Here is a 19095-nt window from a genome sequence, read left to right on the forward strand (position 1 = left end):
TGAAATACTTGCGGCGGTGACTACAGGTTGGATCCGCAGTAGTACCGGATTACGATGGATTTCGTATTTAGACGAATCGGGCCTACTTATGGTTTGTTGTAAAAACTTTCTTATTTTCAAACGCTACCGTTTGGCTTTTTATCGGCGCCTCGGGTAGTCACAAGTAAGGGCTGTTATGATGGTTCATCTCAGATCCCTGAGAGGTATAACAGTTCCGTGCTTTGGAGATCTGCTCATCAACGCTCCGTCTCAATGCTTATTCCTGCAACGGGCCTTACTAACGTACAATGGCGTCGGTCAGCGCAGTTGAATTGTCAATCTCCGGAGATCAACCCTCATTTCGTCATAAGGATTTATGCATAGAAATGATTCCGGGATACATGGTTTTCCCTAACTGAACACAACACAAAGTGTTCGTTATCATGTACGGTTAGTACGCAATTCCACAGACTGACTCTGTACATTTGTGCCATTCCTATTTGGAAGGAGAGTGGAGTCTTTCCACGCACTCCGGTTCGCAAGAGTTCACTCAGGTAATTTTCACCTGTATGTCATTGCACGCATCTACTGCCAAGTGCAGTCAGACAACGCAACGGTGGTCGCATACATATTCATCAGGAAGTACGGTTGTCTCCAACGGCCAGAGTATCACTACCCTGGTGGCCTACAAGTACACAATCTCACCGCAGGGAGAAGGTTCGGCGTCTGCAATTGTATAATTCTTGCAACGGACGCGAGTCTCAGAGGTTGGGGACCTGTGGTCCAAACTGGTCAACTTCAGAGTCTCTGGTCAGATCACGGAAGATTGCTGTCAATTAACTGACCTAGTACTCAGGCCAATTTCCAACGCACTGCACCAAGCGGTGCACATGCTCCGATCTCAGAGACTAGGAGAAATTCGAGGTCGCATGGCCATGCGGGAGGTGGCTCGAATCCTCAAATGGGTCGACTGTCACCAGGTGATATTGTCACCAGTGTTTGTTCCGGAAGGACAACTGGAAGGCAGCTTACCCGGCTGTCAACATGTTCTTCCAGGCAACTGGGATTTGGCGTTTCAAGCGTTCCAGATGATGGTCCAGCAGTGGAATTACCCAGGGATCTAATGGCATGTCGCCAACAGTCATCAGAATTTCCAGTTTGTGGCCACAACAAGAGCCCCAAAGGCTGTGGCAGTACATGCTCTCACAATTGCGTGGCCGTACAGTTTGTGCATCTGTTTCCACCGTTTCCGCTGCTTCCTCGGTTGCTAAAACGGACCACTCAAAAGTCCACGACTGTCATAATAGTGGTGCCGCATTTGCCTGGAAGAGCATGGTTCTCGGTTCTCCCCGACCTACCTTCAGCCGATCCTTGTCCGCTTCCGCTACGTGAGGACCTGTTTCAACAAGGTCTGTTCTTTTTACCCCGATTTAACGTGGCTGCGTTTGACAGAGTAGCTGTTATAACCATCCTCTTCAGCAGAGAGAATGTTCTGTTATTTGTTCTACCAACAATTTTACGGGCTAAGAAGCCAGTTACGGCAGCTCAGTAGCGTGTCTATATAGGTTGGTGTGAAGAAGTGTTTCGCTCTTTTGCCGATTGTACACACCTTCCTGCAGTGTGTCCTCAGAGGACGGCCTTTTGAGTTAGATTTGGTACAGTGTTCATATTTTTGAACCCTTGCATCAGGTGGAGGTTAAGTTCTCATTTGGAAAACAGGTTGTCTTAGCCGTGGCATCAGCCAGACGTGTTTAACATTGGGTGCTTTGTCATCCAACCCACCCCACCGTATCTGGTGTTTTATCATCATAGAGCGGAACTTTGTACGAATTCCGTTGTTCTGAACAAAGATGTTACACATCACTAAATCAGTCGTAGTTCCTGTGTTATCAGAAGGTTCAGGAATTTCAGTTACTTTAGATGTGGTACGCGCAATACGCTTTGATATAGTCCAAACCTCAAGTGTACGTAAAACAGACATATTGTTTGTCCTCTACTATGTAGTTAAGATGGCTTGGCCAGCTTCTAAGCAGACCTTATGCCATACGTCAGATTTAGCTTCATCATAGGCTAACTTTCTTCGTAACGTCATGGGCAGGCTACAACCGCCTATATCGGGGTCAGACCTTTTCACACGTTCTTAGGAACGTCATGGTCAGGCTACAACCGCCTTCGTCAGTGTCAGACCATTCTCCACGTTCTTTGGGAATGTAAGGGGCAGCAGGTCGTGGAGCGTCTACGACGCAACTTAGACGAGCTGCGACATGGTCATCTGTGCATGACCATCAGTACACTTTTTGGTGCGTTTTTTCCAAGTTGGTACGGCATCAGCATCTAGCTTTGGCCGTATAGTGTTACAGGTGCCAAACAGCTCTCCCGCCCACGGGGGAAGCTTTGGTACGTCCCAAGAGTACTCCAGTGACCCCTAGTGGATGAAAAAGAAAATAGGATTTTGGTGCTTACCAGGTAAATCCTTTTCTTTGAATCCATAGGGGGCACTGGACGCCCACCCAGAGCAGTTTTACCTGTCTTGTGGTAAGTTCAGTGGATCTTATGGTAACACAGTATCACCTATGGTCACGATGTTAGGGTGATATCTATTATGGTGTCAACTGATAGTTATCAGTTACATTATGTGTCAACTTTAGTGTTGACCATTATATTATAATGTTATATGTAATTCGCTAGGGTTCATATAATGTTCCATGTAATTCTCTATGGTTCATCCTCTCTATCGCTCCTGTTCGGCTCAGTAAAAATACTGAAGTCTCTATGGGAGTATGGAGGGGGGGTAACCAGTTGCTAATTTAAATATTTAAATGTGCCTTCCCGGCTACGCCCAGTCCATATTCCAAGAGTACTCCAGTGCCCCCTATGGATTCAAAGAATAGGATTTACCTGGTAAGTACCAAAATTCTATTTTCTTTAAAGATTCTTTTTGCTGAGTTTTATGTTTTAAACTTATCTTTTGTAAGTTATCAAAAGATAAATTTAATAAAAAATGTTTGACCTAGAAATGAAATGAAAATGATACATACATTGATTTACAGGTTTTTTTAAATTTTGCCACCTAGAACGTTTTCAGCTCATAAGTGCTGTCACACAGTAGCCTTGTCACTACCTTTATTTCTAGTGATATGCAAAGTTTCCTTATTTCACATGTGCGTACTTTGGTTTGTTTTCAAAGGTTTGCATTAATTTGTGTTGGCTCAGAATCGTCATCCAAGAAGCTCATGGATATGTTGCCTAAGAGAGAGCTACATGGGCAGAGCCCTGCAGTAACACCCTGCAATAAACAATTCCTTAGTCTGTTTGAAATGCAGTCAAGAAAAAGTAAGTATCACATAATTATAATTATGGACTAAATATACCATAAGGATTTTTGTAAACAATCTATTTTGGCTATTTAGAACTTTGCCATGCCTTTGTATATTTCTTTTAGTAAAAAATATATTCTAAGTTACATTCATTAAAGTACAGTTTTCTTTCTCACACCCTAAGGACTTAAAGTGGGCGATTCAATTGCTCTACCTCAAGCATCATATAGTGGCAGTCACGACGGAGCAATTCAATTGTTGCTCCGTTTGGGCATTAATATCTGCGGTAGAACACATTTCAGCTTGCAGCCTCCTGAGGTTGGCCACCTAGCAATGGCATTGCTCCAGTGGGCACCCATTACGTTTGGCCGTCCATAAAACAATAGATTCCCCCCCCCCCCCCCCCCCCCCTTAAATTGTGGTTATAAACTGAATTGTGCCCCCAGCACTGGCTGTGTTTTGAAGTGGCATGGAAGACAATGATTCTTCAATCTGAATAATAACGTTTAACACATGGACATTCAGGTCTCCAAGGTGCTGCCTCTGCCTTGGTATTATGGTCTGTGTGTGATAACACTGTAAAATATAGTAAAGTATGATCACTCATCGCAGAAAATTCAGGGGCAGCTTGTATCATCTTGTGACTGTCCTATTCATAATTAATGGATAGGCAGAGTAGACCTGGAAATCTTGCCTAGCCGCTAGTCAGTACTAAATGAAGTAGATTGTCAAGGATGGTGGCATAGTTAATTCCATAAAAAGACTTTTAGGGGAGCAGGATTTTTGTATTTTTTTTTTTTTTTTTATGGAGTTTGACAAATTTATGCAATAAATGTCATAATTGGATTACTTTTCCATTTTTTTTTAAATCTTTTTTTTTTTTTTTTTAAGTAGTGTTGGACACTTCCCCACTTTGGAATTTGGTCCACAGATAGTTTGGGGCTACTGTTGATCTATTATCAAGACCTTAATAAACCGACGCATGATTGGTTAGCATTGCTGCGCCTCAGCATGGATGTCTATGATACATGCAGTTTTTGTATGTACATGTTAGTCCGTTTTTATGGCATTCAGTATTGTAGGGGTCATTGATCTCTAAGTCAGTTTTGTTGACTAAAATGGTCTCAACTTCCCATGAGAGTAACCAGACTGAATTGTAGTCTAGGACATCTTGTTTCGTGAGTCGCCCACGAAACAAGCTGGAAAGTGGAAAAAGCCAGTTTTGTTAACCCTGTTTTGAGGTCTAGATACTTTTTGTTGTATTTCAATTGTTGCAGCTACACAGGCTGGCCAAATGTCTGGTGAAGGAAAGGCTGGTCCGCCTGGTATCAATGCTCGCTTACCGTTTCCGCCAGGGGGAAGGGGCAGGGGCCGGTTCCCAACTGCAGGTCCTGGTGGTGACAGATTCCCTGGGCCTGCTGGACCCGGAGGGCCACCTCCCCCTTTTGCGGGTAAGAGTAATTCACTTTTCCAAGATAGTAATGGTTTTAAGTTTGGCATTATGGAGCATTATGTTTCTGTTTTAAGGCTTACTATTCCAAAAAGTTTTTAAAATGGTTTATTTAATAATAAAGTAAAATAATCTTCGGACAATTCGTGTTACAATGCAAGCCGTAATATGTAGGATGTTATTGTAATGTGTTACAAGTGCGTATGGCAATGCAATCTAATCTACCTAGCTCCATCTGCTTGTAGCAACCAATGCTGTCTGAATTTAGTTTTCTAAATCTTTCCTCAATGAAAACATTCTGTTCAATTTTTTTGACATTTTATAGTTTAAATGCTTGACTGCATGCTGTATCACAGCCTACTTTGTTTTTAAATTTGTGTTTTAGGTATGACACCTCCAAGACCACCTATGTGTCCACCTGGTCCCCCAGGACCACCTGGTCCCCCCCCACCAGGACAACCACTTCCTCCTCCATTAGCTGGACCTCCAAATCGTGGTGAACGTCCTCCTCCACCAGTTTTGTTTCCTGGACAGCCATATGGGCAGCCTCCCTTAGTTCCTCTTCCACCAGGCCCGCCTCCTCCTGTCTATGGCCCTCCACCTGGTCCACCACCACCTCAACAAGGACCACCTCCACCACCTGGTCCATTCCCTCCCCGACCACCGGGTCCCCCAATGGCACTAGGACCACCTCCTCATTTACCAGGACCACCACCAGGAGGACCTCCCCCAGCTCCACATGTGAATCCCAATTTCTTTCCACCACCTGGTAATGCTGGCATGCCAACTTCAGATAGCCGTGGTCCACCACCATCTGATCCATATGGCCGGCCACCTCCATATGATAGAGGAGATTATGGGCCCCCAGGAAGGTTAGTACTCTTAAGTAATCTACTTTAAAATTAGTTCTTCACCCTTCATATGTTATAATTGTGTTTTATTACATTCAGAGTATCTGTGTTTTGCAGGGACATGGATGCTGTCAGAACACCTTTAAGTGAACCAGAATTTGAGGAAATTATGAACCGCAACAGGGCAATATCAAGCAGTGCTATTTCAAGAGCGGTTTCTGATGCTAGTGCTGGTTGGTGCATTATATAAGCTATAAATAATAATGAACCAACTGCCCAGATAAACATCTACAGTACTTACGTTATGTGATATTTCACATGCTTCATTAAGATGTACTGATTTTTTATCATGTATTTACTAGCACTATATTATGAAGAGCAGTACAGATAATATTTAATCAATGTCAGTTTCTACTATATAAGTAGGACGTTTAGATTGTCCCTTTGTGGGCGGATTTCACAGCAAATCAGTATAATCTAAGAAATATTAAAATATTATTTTTACTTGCTATAACTGTCCTCTAGCTAATAAAAGCAGTGGTTAAAGTGATCCTAGAGAGGTGGTGGAACTCACCCCACCTCCTCATCCCTGTGGGTGCCACATCACTAGCCCCTCCTTGCAAAACATTACTCTACTGCTTCGATCCATCAGTCACTCCATTGGCTGCCTGTATTTTACAAATTTTCATATTATATACTTCTGCTGACAAATACTGTAATTCTGTTAACAAAACTACATCAACATGCATCTCTTCTCTTAAAATATCTTCCAGCTCACCCTTTCGTTATGTACAAGATATGCTTCTCTCATACACACGCATTACCTGCTCCAAGTCACATTTTTCTCTTACATCCTAGAGGATGCTGGGGACTCCGTAAGGACCATGGGGTATAGACTGGCTCCGCAGGAGATAGGGCACCTAAAAAGAACTTTGGTGTGCACTGGCTCCTCCCTCTATACCCCTCCTCCAGACCTCAGTTAGATCTTGTGCCCAGAGGAGAATGGGTGCACTGCAGAGAGCTCTCCAGAGTTTTCTGTGGAAAAATAATTTTGTTAGGTTTTTTATTTTCAGGGAGTCCTGTTGGCAACAGGCTCCCTGCATCGTGGGACTGAGGAGAGAGAAGCAGAGCTGGCTTGTAAAGTTGGGCACTGCTTCTAGGCTACTGGACACCATTAGCTCCAGAGGGAGTCAGAACACAGGTCTCACCTGGGGTTCGTACCGGAGCCGCGCCGCCGTCCTCCTCACAGATGCCGAAGATAGAAGCCGGGTGAGTATTGAGGAAAAGACTTCAGGCGGCAGAAGACATCAGATCTTCATGAGGTAAGCGCGCAGCGGTAAGCTGCGCGCCATTGCTCCCAGTCACACACACACAAGCCGGCACTGAAGGGTGCAGGGCGCAGGGGGGGGGGGGCGCGCCCTGGGCAGCAATAAACCTCAATTTGGCCATAAATACGATGGATTAGGCTGTGGGACAGTAAATCCGCGGACCCCCGCCAATTTATTAGTATATGATGGGACCGAAGCCCGCCGTCGGGTGGGCAGGGCTTGATCCTCAGCACTAACCAGTGCCATTTTCTCCACAGAGGCTGCACGAGAAAACGCTGGCTCCCTGTTCTCTCCCCTGCTGAGCTTCACAGGTTGGAAAAAGGAGGAGGGGGGCACTTTGGCGACGCAGTGAGTGGAGATTACAATTATAAACACATAACAGCTCTATCTGGTCATATATTCCAGTGTTTTTAAGCGCTGGGTGTGTGCTGGCATACTCTATCTCTCTGTCTCTCCTAAGGGCATGGTTGGGGTTTTGTCCCCTTATAGGTAACTCCCTGTGTGTGTGGGGTGTCGGTACGTGTGTGTCGACGTGTCTGGGGCGGAAGGCTTCTCCAAGGAGGAGGTGGAGCAAATGAGTGGTGTGTCCCCGTCGGTTGTGCCGACTCCAGATTGGATGGACATGTGGCATACGTTGCATGCAAGTGTGGCATCTTTACATAAAAGGCTTGATAAGGCTGGGGGACATCAGGCGGTCAGTCCTCAGATTGGACCGACTCACAGGGCCCGTCGGGGTCTCAAAAGCGTCCCTTAACACAAGACACTACTACCGACACGGATTCTAATTCCAGTGTTGACTATGAAGAAGTAAAATTGCACCCTAGGGTGACTAAAACTATTCAGTGTATGATTGTGGCAATAAGGGATGTGTTGCATATTGTGGATGAATCCTCGGTCCCCGACACAAGGGTACACATGTTTAAGGAAAAGAAACAGATTATTAATTTTCCCACATCTCATGAATTAAATGAATTCTTTGGAAAAGCTTGGGAGACTCCGGATAAGAGACCGCAGATCCCCAAAAGATATATAACATACCGTTTCCCTAAGCAGGACAGGGAGATTTGGGAATTACCCCCCACTGTGGACAAGGCCCTGACGCGCTTGTCCAAGAAAGTGGCGCTACCGTCTCCTGACACAGCGGCCCTTAAGGACCCTGCAGATCGCAGGCAGAAACTACCTTAAAGGGTATTTATTATCATACGGGTGCTGTGCTAAGACCGACGATTGCGTCGGCATGGGTGTGTAGCGCAATTGCAGCTTGGCCAGATGAGCTGACAGATCAATTTGATACTATGGATAAGGATACTATATTCCTAAATCTAGCCCATATAAAAGACGCAGTCATATTTATGAGGGATGCTCAGAGCGACATTGGATTGTTAGCTTCTAGGGCCAATGCCATGTCTATCTCAGCGAGAAGATCCTTATGGACTCGCCAATGGATGGGTGATGCGAATTCCAAGAAACATATGGAAGTACTACCCTATAAGGGGGATGTATTGTTTGGGGATGGGCTGACGGACCTGGTTTCCACAGCTACAGCAGGTACATCAAATTTTTTACCATATATTCTCCAACAGCAAAAGAAAGTAACACCCTATCAGATGCAATCCCTTCGGTCGCACATGTCCAAAAGAGGTCGGGGATCCTCTTTCCTCGCCAGAGGTAAGGGCAGAGGCAAGAGAGCACCTGCTTCGGCAGGTGCCCAGGAACAAAAGTCCTCCTCGGCTGCTCCAAGACCCACAGCATGGCGCTGGGGCTCCCCTGAGGGAGTCCGCACCGGTGGGGGCACGTCTTCGACTTTTCAGTCAGGCCTGGGTCAGTTCGGACCTGAATCCCTGGGTGTTGGAAATAGTTTCCCAGGGTTACAAATTGGAATTCGAGGAGGTGCCCCCGCGCCGATTTTTCAAGTCTGCCCTACCAGCTTCCACATCGGAAAGGGATGTAGTGTTAGCTGCAATTCAAACGCTATGTATACAGCAAGTGATAATCAAGGTTCCCCTGCACCAGAAGGGAAGAGGTTACTACTCAACCCTATTTGTGGTCCCGAAACCGGACGGTTCGGTCAGACCGATTTTGAATCTGAAATCCCTAAACCTGTACATAAAAAGATTCAAATTCAAAATGGAATCACTCAGAGCGATAATATCCAACATGGAGGAGGGGGAGTTTATGGTGTCTCTGGACATAAAGGATGCGTACCTTCATGTCCCCATATATGCCCCCCATCAGGAATACCTGAGATTCGCTGTACAGGATTGTCATTACCAATTTCAGACGTTGCTGTTTGGGCTCTCCACGGCCCCGAGGATTTTCACCAAGATAATGGCGGAAATGATGGAGGTCCTGCGCAAGCATGGAGTCACAATTATCCCATACTTGGACGATCTCCTGATAAAAGCGAGATCAAGAGAGAAATTGCTGAGCAGTGTGGCACTCTCTCTGAGAGTGCTCCAGCAACACTGTTGAATTCTAAATCTACCGAAGTCACAGTTGATTCCGACAACTCGTCTACCGTTCCTAGGTATGGTACTGGATACGGAACAAATGAAGGTCTTCCTCCCAATAGAGAGAGCCCAAGACATCCAGAACATGGTCAGAGACCTGCTAAAACCGAAAAGGGTGTCAGTTCACCAATGCACTCGAGTTCTGGGGAAAATGGTGGCTGCCTACGAGGCCGTTCCCTTCGGAAGGTTCCATGCAAGGACTTTTCAATGGGACCTTCTGGACAAGTGGTCGGGGTCCCATCTGCATTTACATCGGAAAATAACTCTGTCAACAGGAACCAGAGTGTCCCTCTGTGGTGGTTGCAGAGTGCTCACCTGCTGGAGGGTCGCCGGTTCGGGATTCAGGACTGGATCCTGGTTACCACGGATGCGAGCCTCCGAGGATGGGGAGCAGTCACACAGGGAATGACTTTTCAGGGTCTTTGGTCAGACCAGGAGTCCTGTCTGCACATCAATGTGTTGGAACTCAGGGCCATTTACAACGGCCTTCGACAAGCGGAGAGTTTTCTTCGAAACCTTTCCGGTCTGATTCAATCAGACAATGTCACAGCAGTGGCTCATGTGAACAGCCAAGGCGTGACAAGAAGCAGAGTCGCGATGGCGGAAGCCACAAGAATCCTTCGCTGGGCGGAAAATCATGTAAGCGCTCTGTCGGCTGTCTTCATTCTGGGAGTGGAGAACTGGGAAGCAGACTTCCTCAGCAGACACGATCTCCATCCAGGAGAGTGGGGACTTCATCAAGAAGTCTTTGCAGACGTAACACGTCTTTGGGGAACGCCTCAAATAGACATGATGGCGTCACGCCTCAACAAAAAACTTCGGAGGTATTGCGCCAGGTCTCGGGACCCTCAGGCAGTAGCAGTAGACGCACTGGTAACACCGTGGATGTTCGACTCGATCTACGTGTTCCCTCCTCTTCCTCTCATCACGAAATTGTTGAGGATCATAAGACGAAGAAGAGTACAAACGATACTCGTTGTCCCAGACTGGCCTCGAAGGGCTTGGTACTCGGATCTACGAGAGATGCTCACAGGAGACCCCTGGCCTCTTCCCCTGAGGGGAAGACCTGTTGCAGCAGGGGCCCTGTGTATTTCAAGACTTACCGCGGTTACGTTTGACGGCATGGCGGTTGAACGCCGAATCCTAGCAAAAAAGGGGATTCCGGAAGAGGTCATCCCTACTTTAATAAAGGCTAGGAAGGAGGTGATGATAAAACATTATCACCGTATCTGGCGAAAGTATGTGTCTTGGTGTGAGACCAAGAATGCACCTACAGAAGATTTTCATTTGGGTCGTCTTCTCCACTTCCTACAGACAGGAGTGGATATGGGCCTGAAATTAGGCTCGGTTAAGGTACAGATTTCGGCCCTCTCGATTTTCTTTCAGAAGGAATTGGCTTCTCTTCCAGAAGTCCAGACGTTTGTAAAGGGAGTGCTGCACATCCAACCCCCTTTTGTGCCTCCAGTGGCACCATGGGACCTGAACGTGGTGTTGCAGTTCCTAAAATCACACTGGTTTGAACCGCTTAACAAGGTTGAATTGAAATTTCTTACCTGGAAGGTGGTAATGTTGTTGGCCTTAGCATCAGCAAGGCGAGTGTCAGAATTGGCGGCTCTATCACACGAGTCCCTACTTGATTTTTCATGTGGATCGAGCTGAATTGAGGACACGTCCGCAATTTTTGCCTAAAGTGGTTTCGGCGTTCCATATGAATCAACCTATTGTGGTGCCTCTGGCTACTGGTGACCTGGAGGATTCCAGATCCCTGGACGTAGTCAGGGCCTTAAAAATTTATGTAGCCAGGACGGCTAAAATTAGGAAAACAGAGGCTCTGTTTGTCCTGTATGCGGCCAATAAGATTGGCGCTCCTGCTTCAAAGCAGACTATTGCTCGCTGGATCTGTGATACGATTCAGCAGGCTCACTCTACGGCTGGATTGCCGGTACCAAATTCGGTTAAGGCCCATTCCACTAGGGAAGTGGGCTCTTCTTGGGCGGCTGCCCGAGGCGTCTCGACTTTACAACTTTGCCGAGCGGCGACGTGGTCGGTCGGGGTCAAACACCTTTGCTAAATTCTACAAGTTTGATAACCTGGCTAATGAGGACCTAGCGTTTGCTCAGTTGGTGCTGCAGAGTCATCCGCACTCTCCCGCCCGATTGGATGCTTTGGTATAAACCCCATGGTCCTTACGGAGTCCCCAGCATCCTCTAGGACGTAAGAGAAAATAAGATTTTAAACCTACCGGTAAATCTATTTCTCCTAGTCCGTAGAGGATGCTGGGCGTCCGTCCCAGTGCGGAAACTCTGCAAGACTTGTATATAGTTGTTGCTTACATAAGGGTATGTTACAGTTGACATCTGTCTTGGACCGTTACTGTCGTTTGTTCATACTGTTAACTGGTTATGTATGTTCCAGGTTACATGGTATGATTGGTGTGGGCTGGTATGAATCTTGCCCTTGGATTGCTAAATCCTGCCTTGTATTGTCTATCTCCTCTGGGCACAGTTCTCCAACTGAGGTCTGGAGGAGGGGCATAGAGGGAGGAGCCAGTGCACACCCATAGTCAAAGTTCTTTTTAGGTGCCCTATCTCCTGCGGAGCCAGTCTATACCCCATGGTCCTTACGGAGTCCCCAGCATCCTCTACGGACTAGGAGAAATAGATTTACCGGTAGGTTTAAAATCTTATTTTCTCTTTTTGTGCATCACCCACTCCCATGCGCAAGACTTTCTTGGTCTCCAAACCTTTAAGCGTTCACTGAGAACTGACCTCTTCAGGTAGCTTACCATATTCCAAAACCTCCATAAGCTATTCTGCTCAATTACCTTCTACACAGTCCACACATAACTTTACATATTTTCTCTTTCTACACTCGCATCCTGCTGCACCCAGGTCAACATTCTTGTGTAACTGGATCATGCAGCCCACCAAGCACCACTGCAATCGGATAGACTTGTATTATGTGCAGACTAGACAACAGGGACACCCGGCCAAAAGGAAACACCCCCCCAAGTACACATCTCTTAATCAATTCATCCCCCAGTGGGCTATTTAAGTATTTAAACTCACTCTGCACTGTAAAGTTGCCAGAGTGATAGTCTAGGTTACTAAGGTGCATGGCTGTCCTTTTGGATCACTAATCCTTGTAACAAGAATTTCTTTTGAATTTTGTCTGCTTTGGGTCAGCCATGTTAATTTTAGATCAATGGTAGGTGGGTCCATATATTTCTTTAGCATCTATAAGGGAGATTGGGAAACTAGTACGATGGGGTATAGACAGGGTCCAAAGGAGCCAGTGCACTTTAACTTTCTTCAACTGGGTGTGCTGGCTGCTCCCCTCTTTGCTCCCTCCCACTGGCAGTTTAGAAAAAAGTGCCCTCAGGAGAGGATGCACATCTCTGAACTCTTGAGTTTTCTTCAATTTCTCTTACGTCCTAGAGGATGCTGGGGACTCCGTAAGGACCATGGGGGATAGACGGGCTCCGCAGGAGACATGGGCACTTTAAGACTTTAGGTATGGGTGTGCACTGGCTCCTCCCTCTATGCCCCTCCTCCAGACCTCAGTTTACTACTGTGCCCAGAGGAGACTGGGTGCATTACAGGGAGCTCTCCTGAGTTTCCTGAAAGAAAGTATTTTGTTAGGTTTTTTATTTTCAGGGAGCCTGCTGGCAACAGACTCCCTGCATCGAGGGACTGAGGGGAGAGAAGCAGACCTACTTCTGTGAGTTTCAAGGCTCTGCTTCTTAGGCTACTGGACACCATTAGCTCCAGAGGGTAGTCGGAACACAGGTCTCACCCTGGAGTTCGTCCCGGAGCCGCGCCGCCGTCCTCCTCACAGAGCCGGAAGATAGAAGCCGGGTGAGTATGAGAAGAAAGAAGACTTCGGAGGCGGCAGAAGACTTCAGATCTTCACTGAGGTAACGCACAGCAGTTAAGCTGTGCGCCATTGCTCCCGCACAGCACACACAAACGGCAGTCACTGTAAGCGTGCAGGGCGCAGGGGGGGCGCCCTGGGCAGCAATATAACCTCAATTTCTGGCAAAAGAAGATATATACAGCTAGGCACTGTATATATAAAGAGCCCCCGCCAGTTTTTTATATATTTTAGCGGGACAGAAGCCCGCCGCTGAGGGGGCGGGGCTTCTTCATCAGCACTCACCAGTGCCATTTTCTCCACAGCACAGCGCTGAGAGGAAGCTCCCCGGACTCTCCCCTGCTTATCCACAGTGAAAGAGGGTTTTAAAGAAGGGGGGGTCACATAATTTGGCAAAAAAATATAGATTACAGCGCTATCTGGGTAAACATATTGTGTTTTTTTCCTGGGTCATATAGCGCTGGGTGTGTGCTGGCATACTCTCTCTCTGTCTCTCCAAAGGGCCTTGTGTGGGAACTGTCTTCAGATAAGAGGATTCCCTGAGTGTGTGGTGTGTTGGTACACGTGTGTCGGCATGTCTGAGGTAAAAGGCTCTCATAGGGAGGAGGTGGGGTTAATGACTGGTGTCTCCGTCGGCGACACCGACACCTGACTGGATATGAGGAATGTTTTAGTGTTAATGTGAATTTATTGCACTGAGTTTAGGGAATGTACAGGCGTCAAACCCTGCCTTTCCCCTATGTCACAGGGACCTCTGGGGTCTCAAAAGCGCCCACTATCCAGATTAGTAGACACTGACGCCGACACGGATTCTGACTCCAGTGTTGACTATGATGATGCAAAGTTACAGCCAGAATTGGCAAATAGTATTCAAGATATGGCTACCCTCGGGGAACCTGCTGATCGCAAACAGCAGGCTCCCTTAAAGTCCATTTACACACATTCTAGTACCTTACTCAGACCGGCAATAGTGTCGGCTGGAGTTTGTAGCGCTGTAGCAGTGTGGATAGGTACCTTATCGACGGAAATTGATACCCTGGCTAAGGGTACCATTTTATTGACCCAGGGTCATATTAACGATGCTGTCTTATATATGAGAGATGCTCAAAGAGATATTGGCTTACTGGGTTCTAGAATCAACGCTATGTCGATTTCTGCTAGACGAGTCCTATGGACCCGGCAATAGACAGGTGATGCCAACTCAGAGGCATATGGAGGTTTTACCTTACAAGGGTGAGGAATGGTTTGGGGAAGGTCTCTCGGACCTGGTCTCCACAGCTACAGCTGGTAAATCAAAATGTTTGCCTTTTATTCCCTCACAGCCTAAGAAGGCACCACATTATCAGATGCAGTCCTTTCGGTCACAGAGAAACAAAGTACGAGGTGTGTCCTTTCTTGTCAGAGGTAAGGGCAGAGAAAAGAAGCTGCACAACACAGCTAGTTCCCAGGAACAGAAGTCCTCCCCGGCCTCTACAAAATCCACCGCATGACGCTGGGGCTCCGCTAAGGGAGTCCGCCCCAGTGGGGGCACGTCTTCGAATTTTCAGCCACATCTGGGTTCACTCACAGGTGGATCCCTGGGCAATAGAAATTGTTTCTCAGGGTTACAAGCTGGAATTCGAAGAGGTGCCTCCTCGCCGGTTTTTCAAATCGGCCCTGCTGACTTCTTCCCCAGAAAGGGAGTTAATGGTAAATGCAATTCACAAATTGTATCTTCAACAGGTGGTGGTCAAGGTTCCCCTACTTCAACAAGGGACGGGATATTACTCAACCCTGTTTGTATTCCGGAAACCGGACGGTTCGGTCAGACCCATTTTAAATTTAAAATCCCTGAACCTATACTTGAAAAGGTTCAAGTTCAAGATGGAATCGCTCAGTGCGGTCATCGCTAGCCTGGAGGAGGGGATTTTATGGTATCTCTGGACATAAAGGATGCGTACCTTCATGTTCCCATGTATCAACCTCATCAGGCGTTCCTGAGATTTGCGGTACAGGATTGTCATTACCAATTTCAGACGTTGCTGTTTGGGCTTTCCACGGGCCAGAGAATTTTCACCAAGTTAATGGCGGAAATGATGGTGCTCTTGCGCAAGCAGGGTGTCACAATTATCCCGTACTTGGACGATCTCATAAAAGCGAGATTAAGAGAGCAGTTGCTGAACAGCGTCTCACTTTCACTGAAGGTGTTACAGCAACACGGCTGGATTCTCAATATCCTGTAGTCGCAGTTGGTTCCTACGACTTCTTGGGCATGATTCTGGATACAGACCAGAAAAGGGTTTATCTTCCGATAGAAAAAGCTTAGGAACTCATGACTCTGGTCAGGAACCTATTGAAGCCAAAGCAGGTGTCAGTGCGTCACTGCCCTCGAGCCCTGGGAAAGATGGTGGCATCATACGAAGCCATTCCCTTCGGCAGGTTCCATGCGAGGACTTTCCAATGGGACCTACTGGACAAGTGGTCCAGGTCACATCTACAAATTCATCAGTTGTTCACCCTGTCCCCCAGAGCCAGGGTATCTCTCCTGTGGTGGCTGCAGAGTGCTCACCTTCTAGAAGGCAGCAGGTTCGGCATTCAGGACTGGATCCTAGTGACCACGGACGTGAGCTTTCGAGGTTGGGGAGCAGTCACACAGGGAAGAAACTTCCAAGGTCTTTGGTCAAGTCAAGAGACTTGTCTTCACATCAACATCCTGGAACTGAGGGCCATATACCACACCCTACGTCAAGCGGAGACCTTACTTCGCGACCAACCAGTTCTGATCCAGTCAGACAACATCACCGCAGTGGCTCATGTAAACCGCCAAGGCGGCACAAGGAGCAGAGTGGCAATGGCGGAAGCCGCCAGGATTCTTCGCTGGGCGGAAAATCATGTAAGTGCACTGACAGCAGTGTTCATTCCGGGAGTGGACAACTGGGAAGCAGACTTCCTCAGCAGACACGACCTGCATCCAGGAGAGTGGGGACTTCATCAGGAAGTCTTCGCACAGATTGCAAGTCAGTGGGGACTGCCCCAGACAGACATGATGGCGTCCCGCCTCAACAAAAAGCTACAGAGGTATTGCGCCAGATCAAAAGACCCTCAGGCGGTAGCTGTAGACTCCTTAGTGACACCGTGGGTGTTCCAGTCGGTCTATGTGTTTCCTCCTTTTCCTCTCATACCTAAGGTGTTGAGAATAATAAGAAAGAGGAGTGAGATCAATTCTCATTGTTCCAGATTAGTCACGAAGGACCTGGTATCCGGATCTGCTGGAAATGCTCACAGAAGATCCGTGGCCTCTTCCTCTACGACTGGACCTGTTGCAACAGGGGCCCTGTCTGATCCAAGACTTACCGCGGCTGCGTTTGACGGCATGGCGGTTGAACGCAGGATCCTAGCGGAAAAAGGCATTCCGGGTGAGGTCATTCCTACGCTGATAAAGGCTAGGAAGGACGTGACAGCTAAACATTATCACCGTATATGGCGAAAATATGTTTCTTGGTGTGAGGCCAGGAATGCTCCTATGGAAGAATTCCATCTGGCCCGTTTCCTTCACTTCCTACAGATTGGAGTGAATTTGGGCCTAAAATTAGGCTCCATTAAGGTTCAGATTTCGGCCTTATCCATTTTATTTCAAAAAGAATTGGCTTCTCTCCCAGAAGTACAGACTTTTGTGAAGGGAGTGCTGCATATTCAGCCTCCTTTTATACCTCCGGTGGTGCCTTGGGGCCTTAACGCGGTGTTGAGTTTCCTTAAGTCGCTTCAGTCACTTCAAACGGTGGAGTTAAAATATCTCACTTGGAAGGTGGTCATATTATTAGCTTTTGCTTCGGCTAGGCGAGTGTCAGAATTGGCGGCTTTGTCTCATAAAAGCCCCTGGTTTTCCATATGGATAGAGCGGAATTGCGGACCCGTCCCCAATTCTTGCCTAAGGTGGTGTCATCTTTTCATATGAACCAACCTATTGTGGTGCCTGTGGCTACGCGAGACTTGGAGGTTTCAGAGTCCCTTGATTTAGTCAGGGCTTTGAAAGTTTACGTGGCCAGAACGGCTAGAGTCAGAAAAACAGAAGCACGGTTTGTCCTATATGCAAGGTTGGCGTCCCTGCTTCAAAGCAGACTATTGCTCGCTGGATCTGTAACACGATTCAGCAGGCGCATTCTACGGCAGGATTGCCGTTACCAAAATCTGTTAAGGCCCATTCCACTAGGAGTTGGGCTCGTCTTGGGCGGCTGCCCGAGGGGTCTCTGCACTACAACTATGCCGAGCTGCTACTTGGTCAGGGTTGATACCCTGGCTGAGGAGGACCTCCTATTTGCTCAATCGGTGCTGCAGAGTCATCCGCACTCTCCCGCCCGTTTGGGAGCTTTGGTATAATCCCCATGGTCCTTACGGAGTCCCAGCATCCTCTAGGACGTTAGAGAAAATAAGATTTTAAACCTACCGGTAAATCTTTTTCTCGTAGTCCGTAGAGGATGCTGGGCGCCCGTCCCAAGTGCGGACTACTTCTGCAAGACTTGTGTATAGTTTTGCTTACATAAGGGTTATGTTATAGTTTCATCGGTCTTGGACTGATGCTATGTTTTCATACTGTTAACTGGTTAGTATATCACAAGTTATACAGTGTGATTGGTGTGGCTGGTATGAATCTTGCCCTTGGATTAACAAAAATCCTTTCCTCGTACTGTCAGTCTCCTCTGGGCACAGTTTCTCTAACTGAGGTCTGGAGGAGGGGCATAGAGGGAGGAGCCAGTGCACACCCATACCTAAAGTCTTTCTTAAAGTGCCCATGTCTCCTGCGGAGCCCGTCTATCCCCCATGGTCCTTACGGAGTCCCCAGCATCCTCTACGGACTACGAGAAAGATTTACCGGTAGGTTTAAAATCTTATTTTCTTTTTCATGTTTGTTATTTTCTGTATGGTGTTTGGGCAACAGCATACTTGCACTGTGGGAGTTAGGGTAGGGGGCCGGTCACCGGCCTTACGAGGTGCAGAGCCGCTTCCCCGCTGCAGGACCACCGTCCTGAGGGGTGGTTGTTCAGCGGGGCACTGTGCCTTGGCTGTCACAGCTGCATCATGCTGCACACCCCTAAATCTGTGGTGAGTACAAACTGGGGGCCCCACTAGGGGGGTTCCCCTGTTCACTGCGGCTGATCGCGGGCGCAGCGTACGCTACCCTCCCGGCAGGGGGGGGTCCCTCTATGATCCCCCGTGTAGACTTGCACAAAACCGCTTAGACTAGCACTTGTTGTGATGTTTTTAAGCTGAAAGGAGACTATGCCAGTATAATATATCACTATAGCTCCTGCGCCATTGGGAGGGGGTGGAGCTTCCTTAGAGCGAGACCAGAGGCATTTTGGTGCCTTCCTCTGCTTACTGCAGTGATCCACAGCGCTTCCTGACTCCTAAGCCACGCTGGATATCTGGTACAGGGTGTATCAAAGGGGGAGAGCCGCTATTGTACACTATCTGGGTCCTCTACAGGACAGAATTTGTTAGTGTTTACTGTGATATAGTTAGCTGGCAGCCTCACTGGGGCTGTATAGCTACGGGGTGTGCTGGTGTCCTTCTCTTTGTGTGTCTCCTCTCACATACATACAGTAGGGCAGGCTTGCAATATAACTGGGTGTATGTGTATGTTATTGTGCTTACTGTGAAATATGGGTAATCACAAGCCGTGCAGTGTATGCCACACCAGATTCTCTCCATCATCTGATTCTGTTTCATGTGAACAATGCAGCCAATCTTCACAAATCAGTGAAGGGTCTGGGGGAGAGGGTCCAGTGCCCCACTGGCTAGGGTTTCTTA

The 19095-nt window shown here is 47.5% G+C and overlaps 1 protein-coding gene across 8 annotated transcripts in view; it reads left to right on the forward strand.

Moving 5' to 3' along the window:
- The window catches only part of CPSF6 (cleavage and polyadenylation specific factor 6), a 91049-nt gene that overhangs the window by 25839 nt on the left and 46115 nt on the right, over positions 1-19095 (forward strand). For 3 of the 8 annotated variants that reach the window (XM_063927499.1, XM_063927500.1, XM_063927501.1), the window contains exons 4-7: positions 3167-3312; positions 4571-4747; positions 5132-5618; positions 5697-5830. In XM_063927499.1, the coding sequence (XP_063783569.1) occupies positions 3167-3312; positions 4571-4747; positions 5132-5618; positions 5697-5830 (944 nt within the window). The remainder of the gene's footprint in view (positions 1-3166; positions 3313-4570; positions 4748-5131; positions 5619-5696; positions 5831-19095) is intronic. The other 5 variants (XM_063927503.1, XM_063927504.1, XM_063927505.1 and 2 more) reach the window with 3 other exon arrangements.

This window comes from Pseudophryne corroboree, chromosome 6 (genome assembly GCF_028390025.1).
Source record: "Pseudophryne corroboree isolate aPseCor3 chromosome 6, aPseCor3.hap2, whole genome shotgun sequence".
Classification (NCBI taxonomy): Eukaryota; Metazoa; Chordata; class Amphibia; order Anura; family Myobatrachidae; genus Pseudophryne; species Pseudophryne corroboree.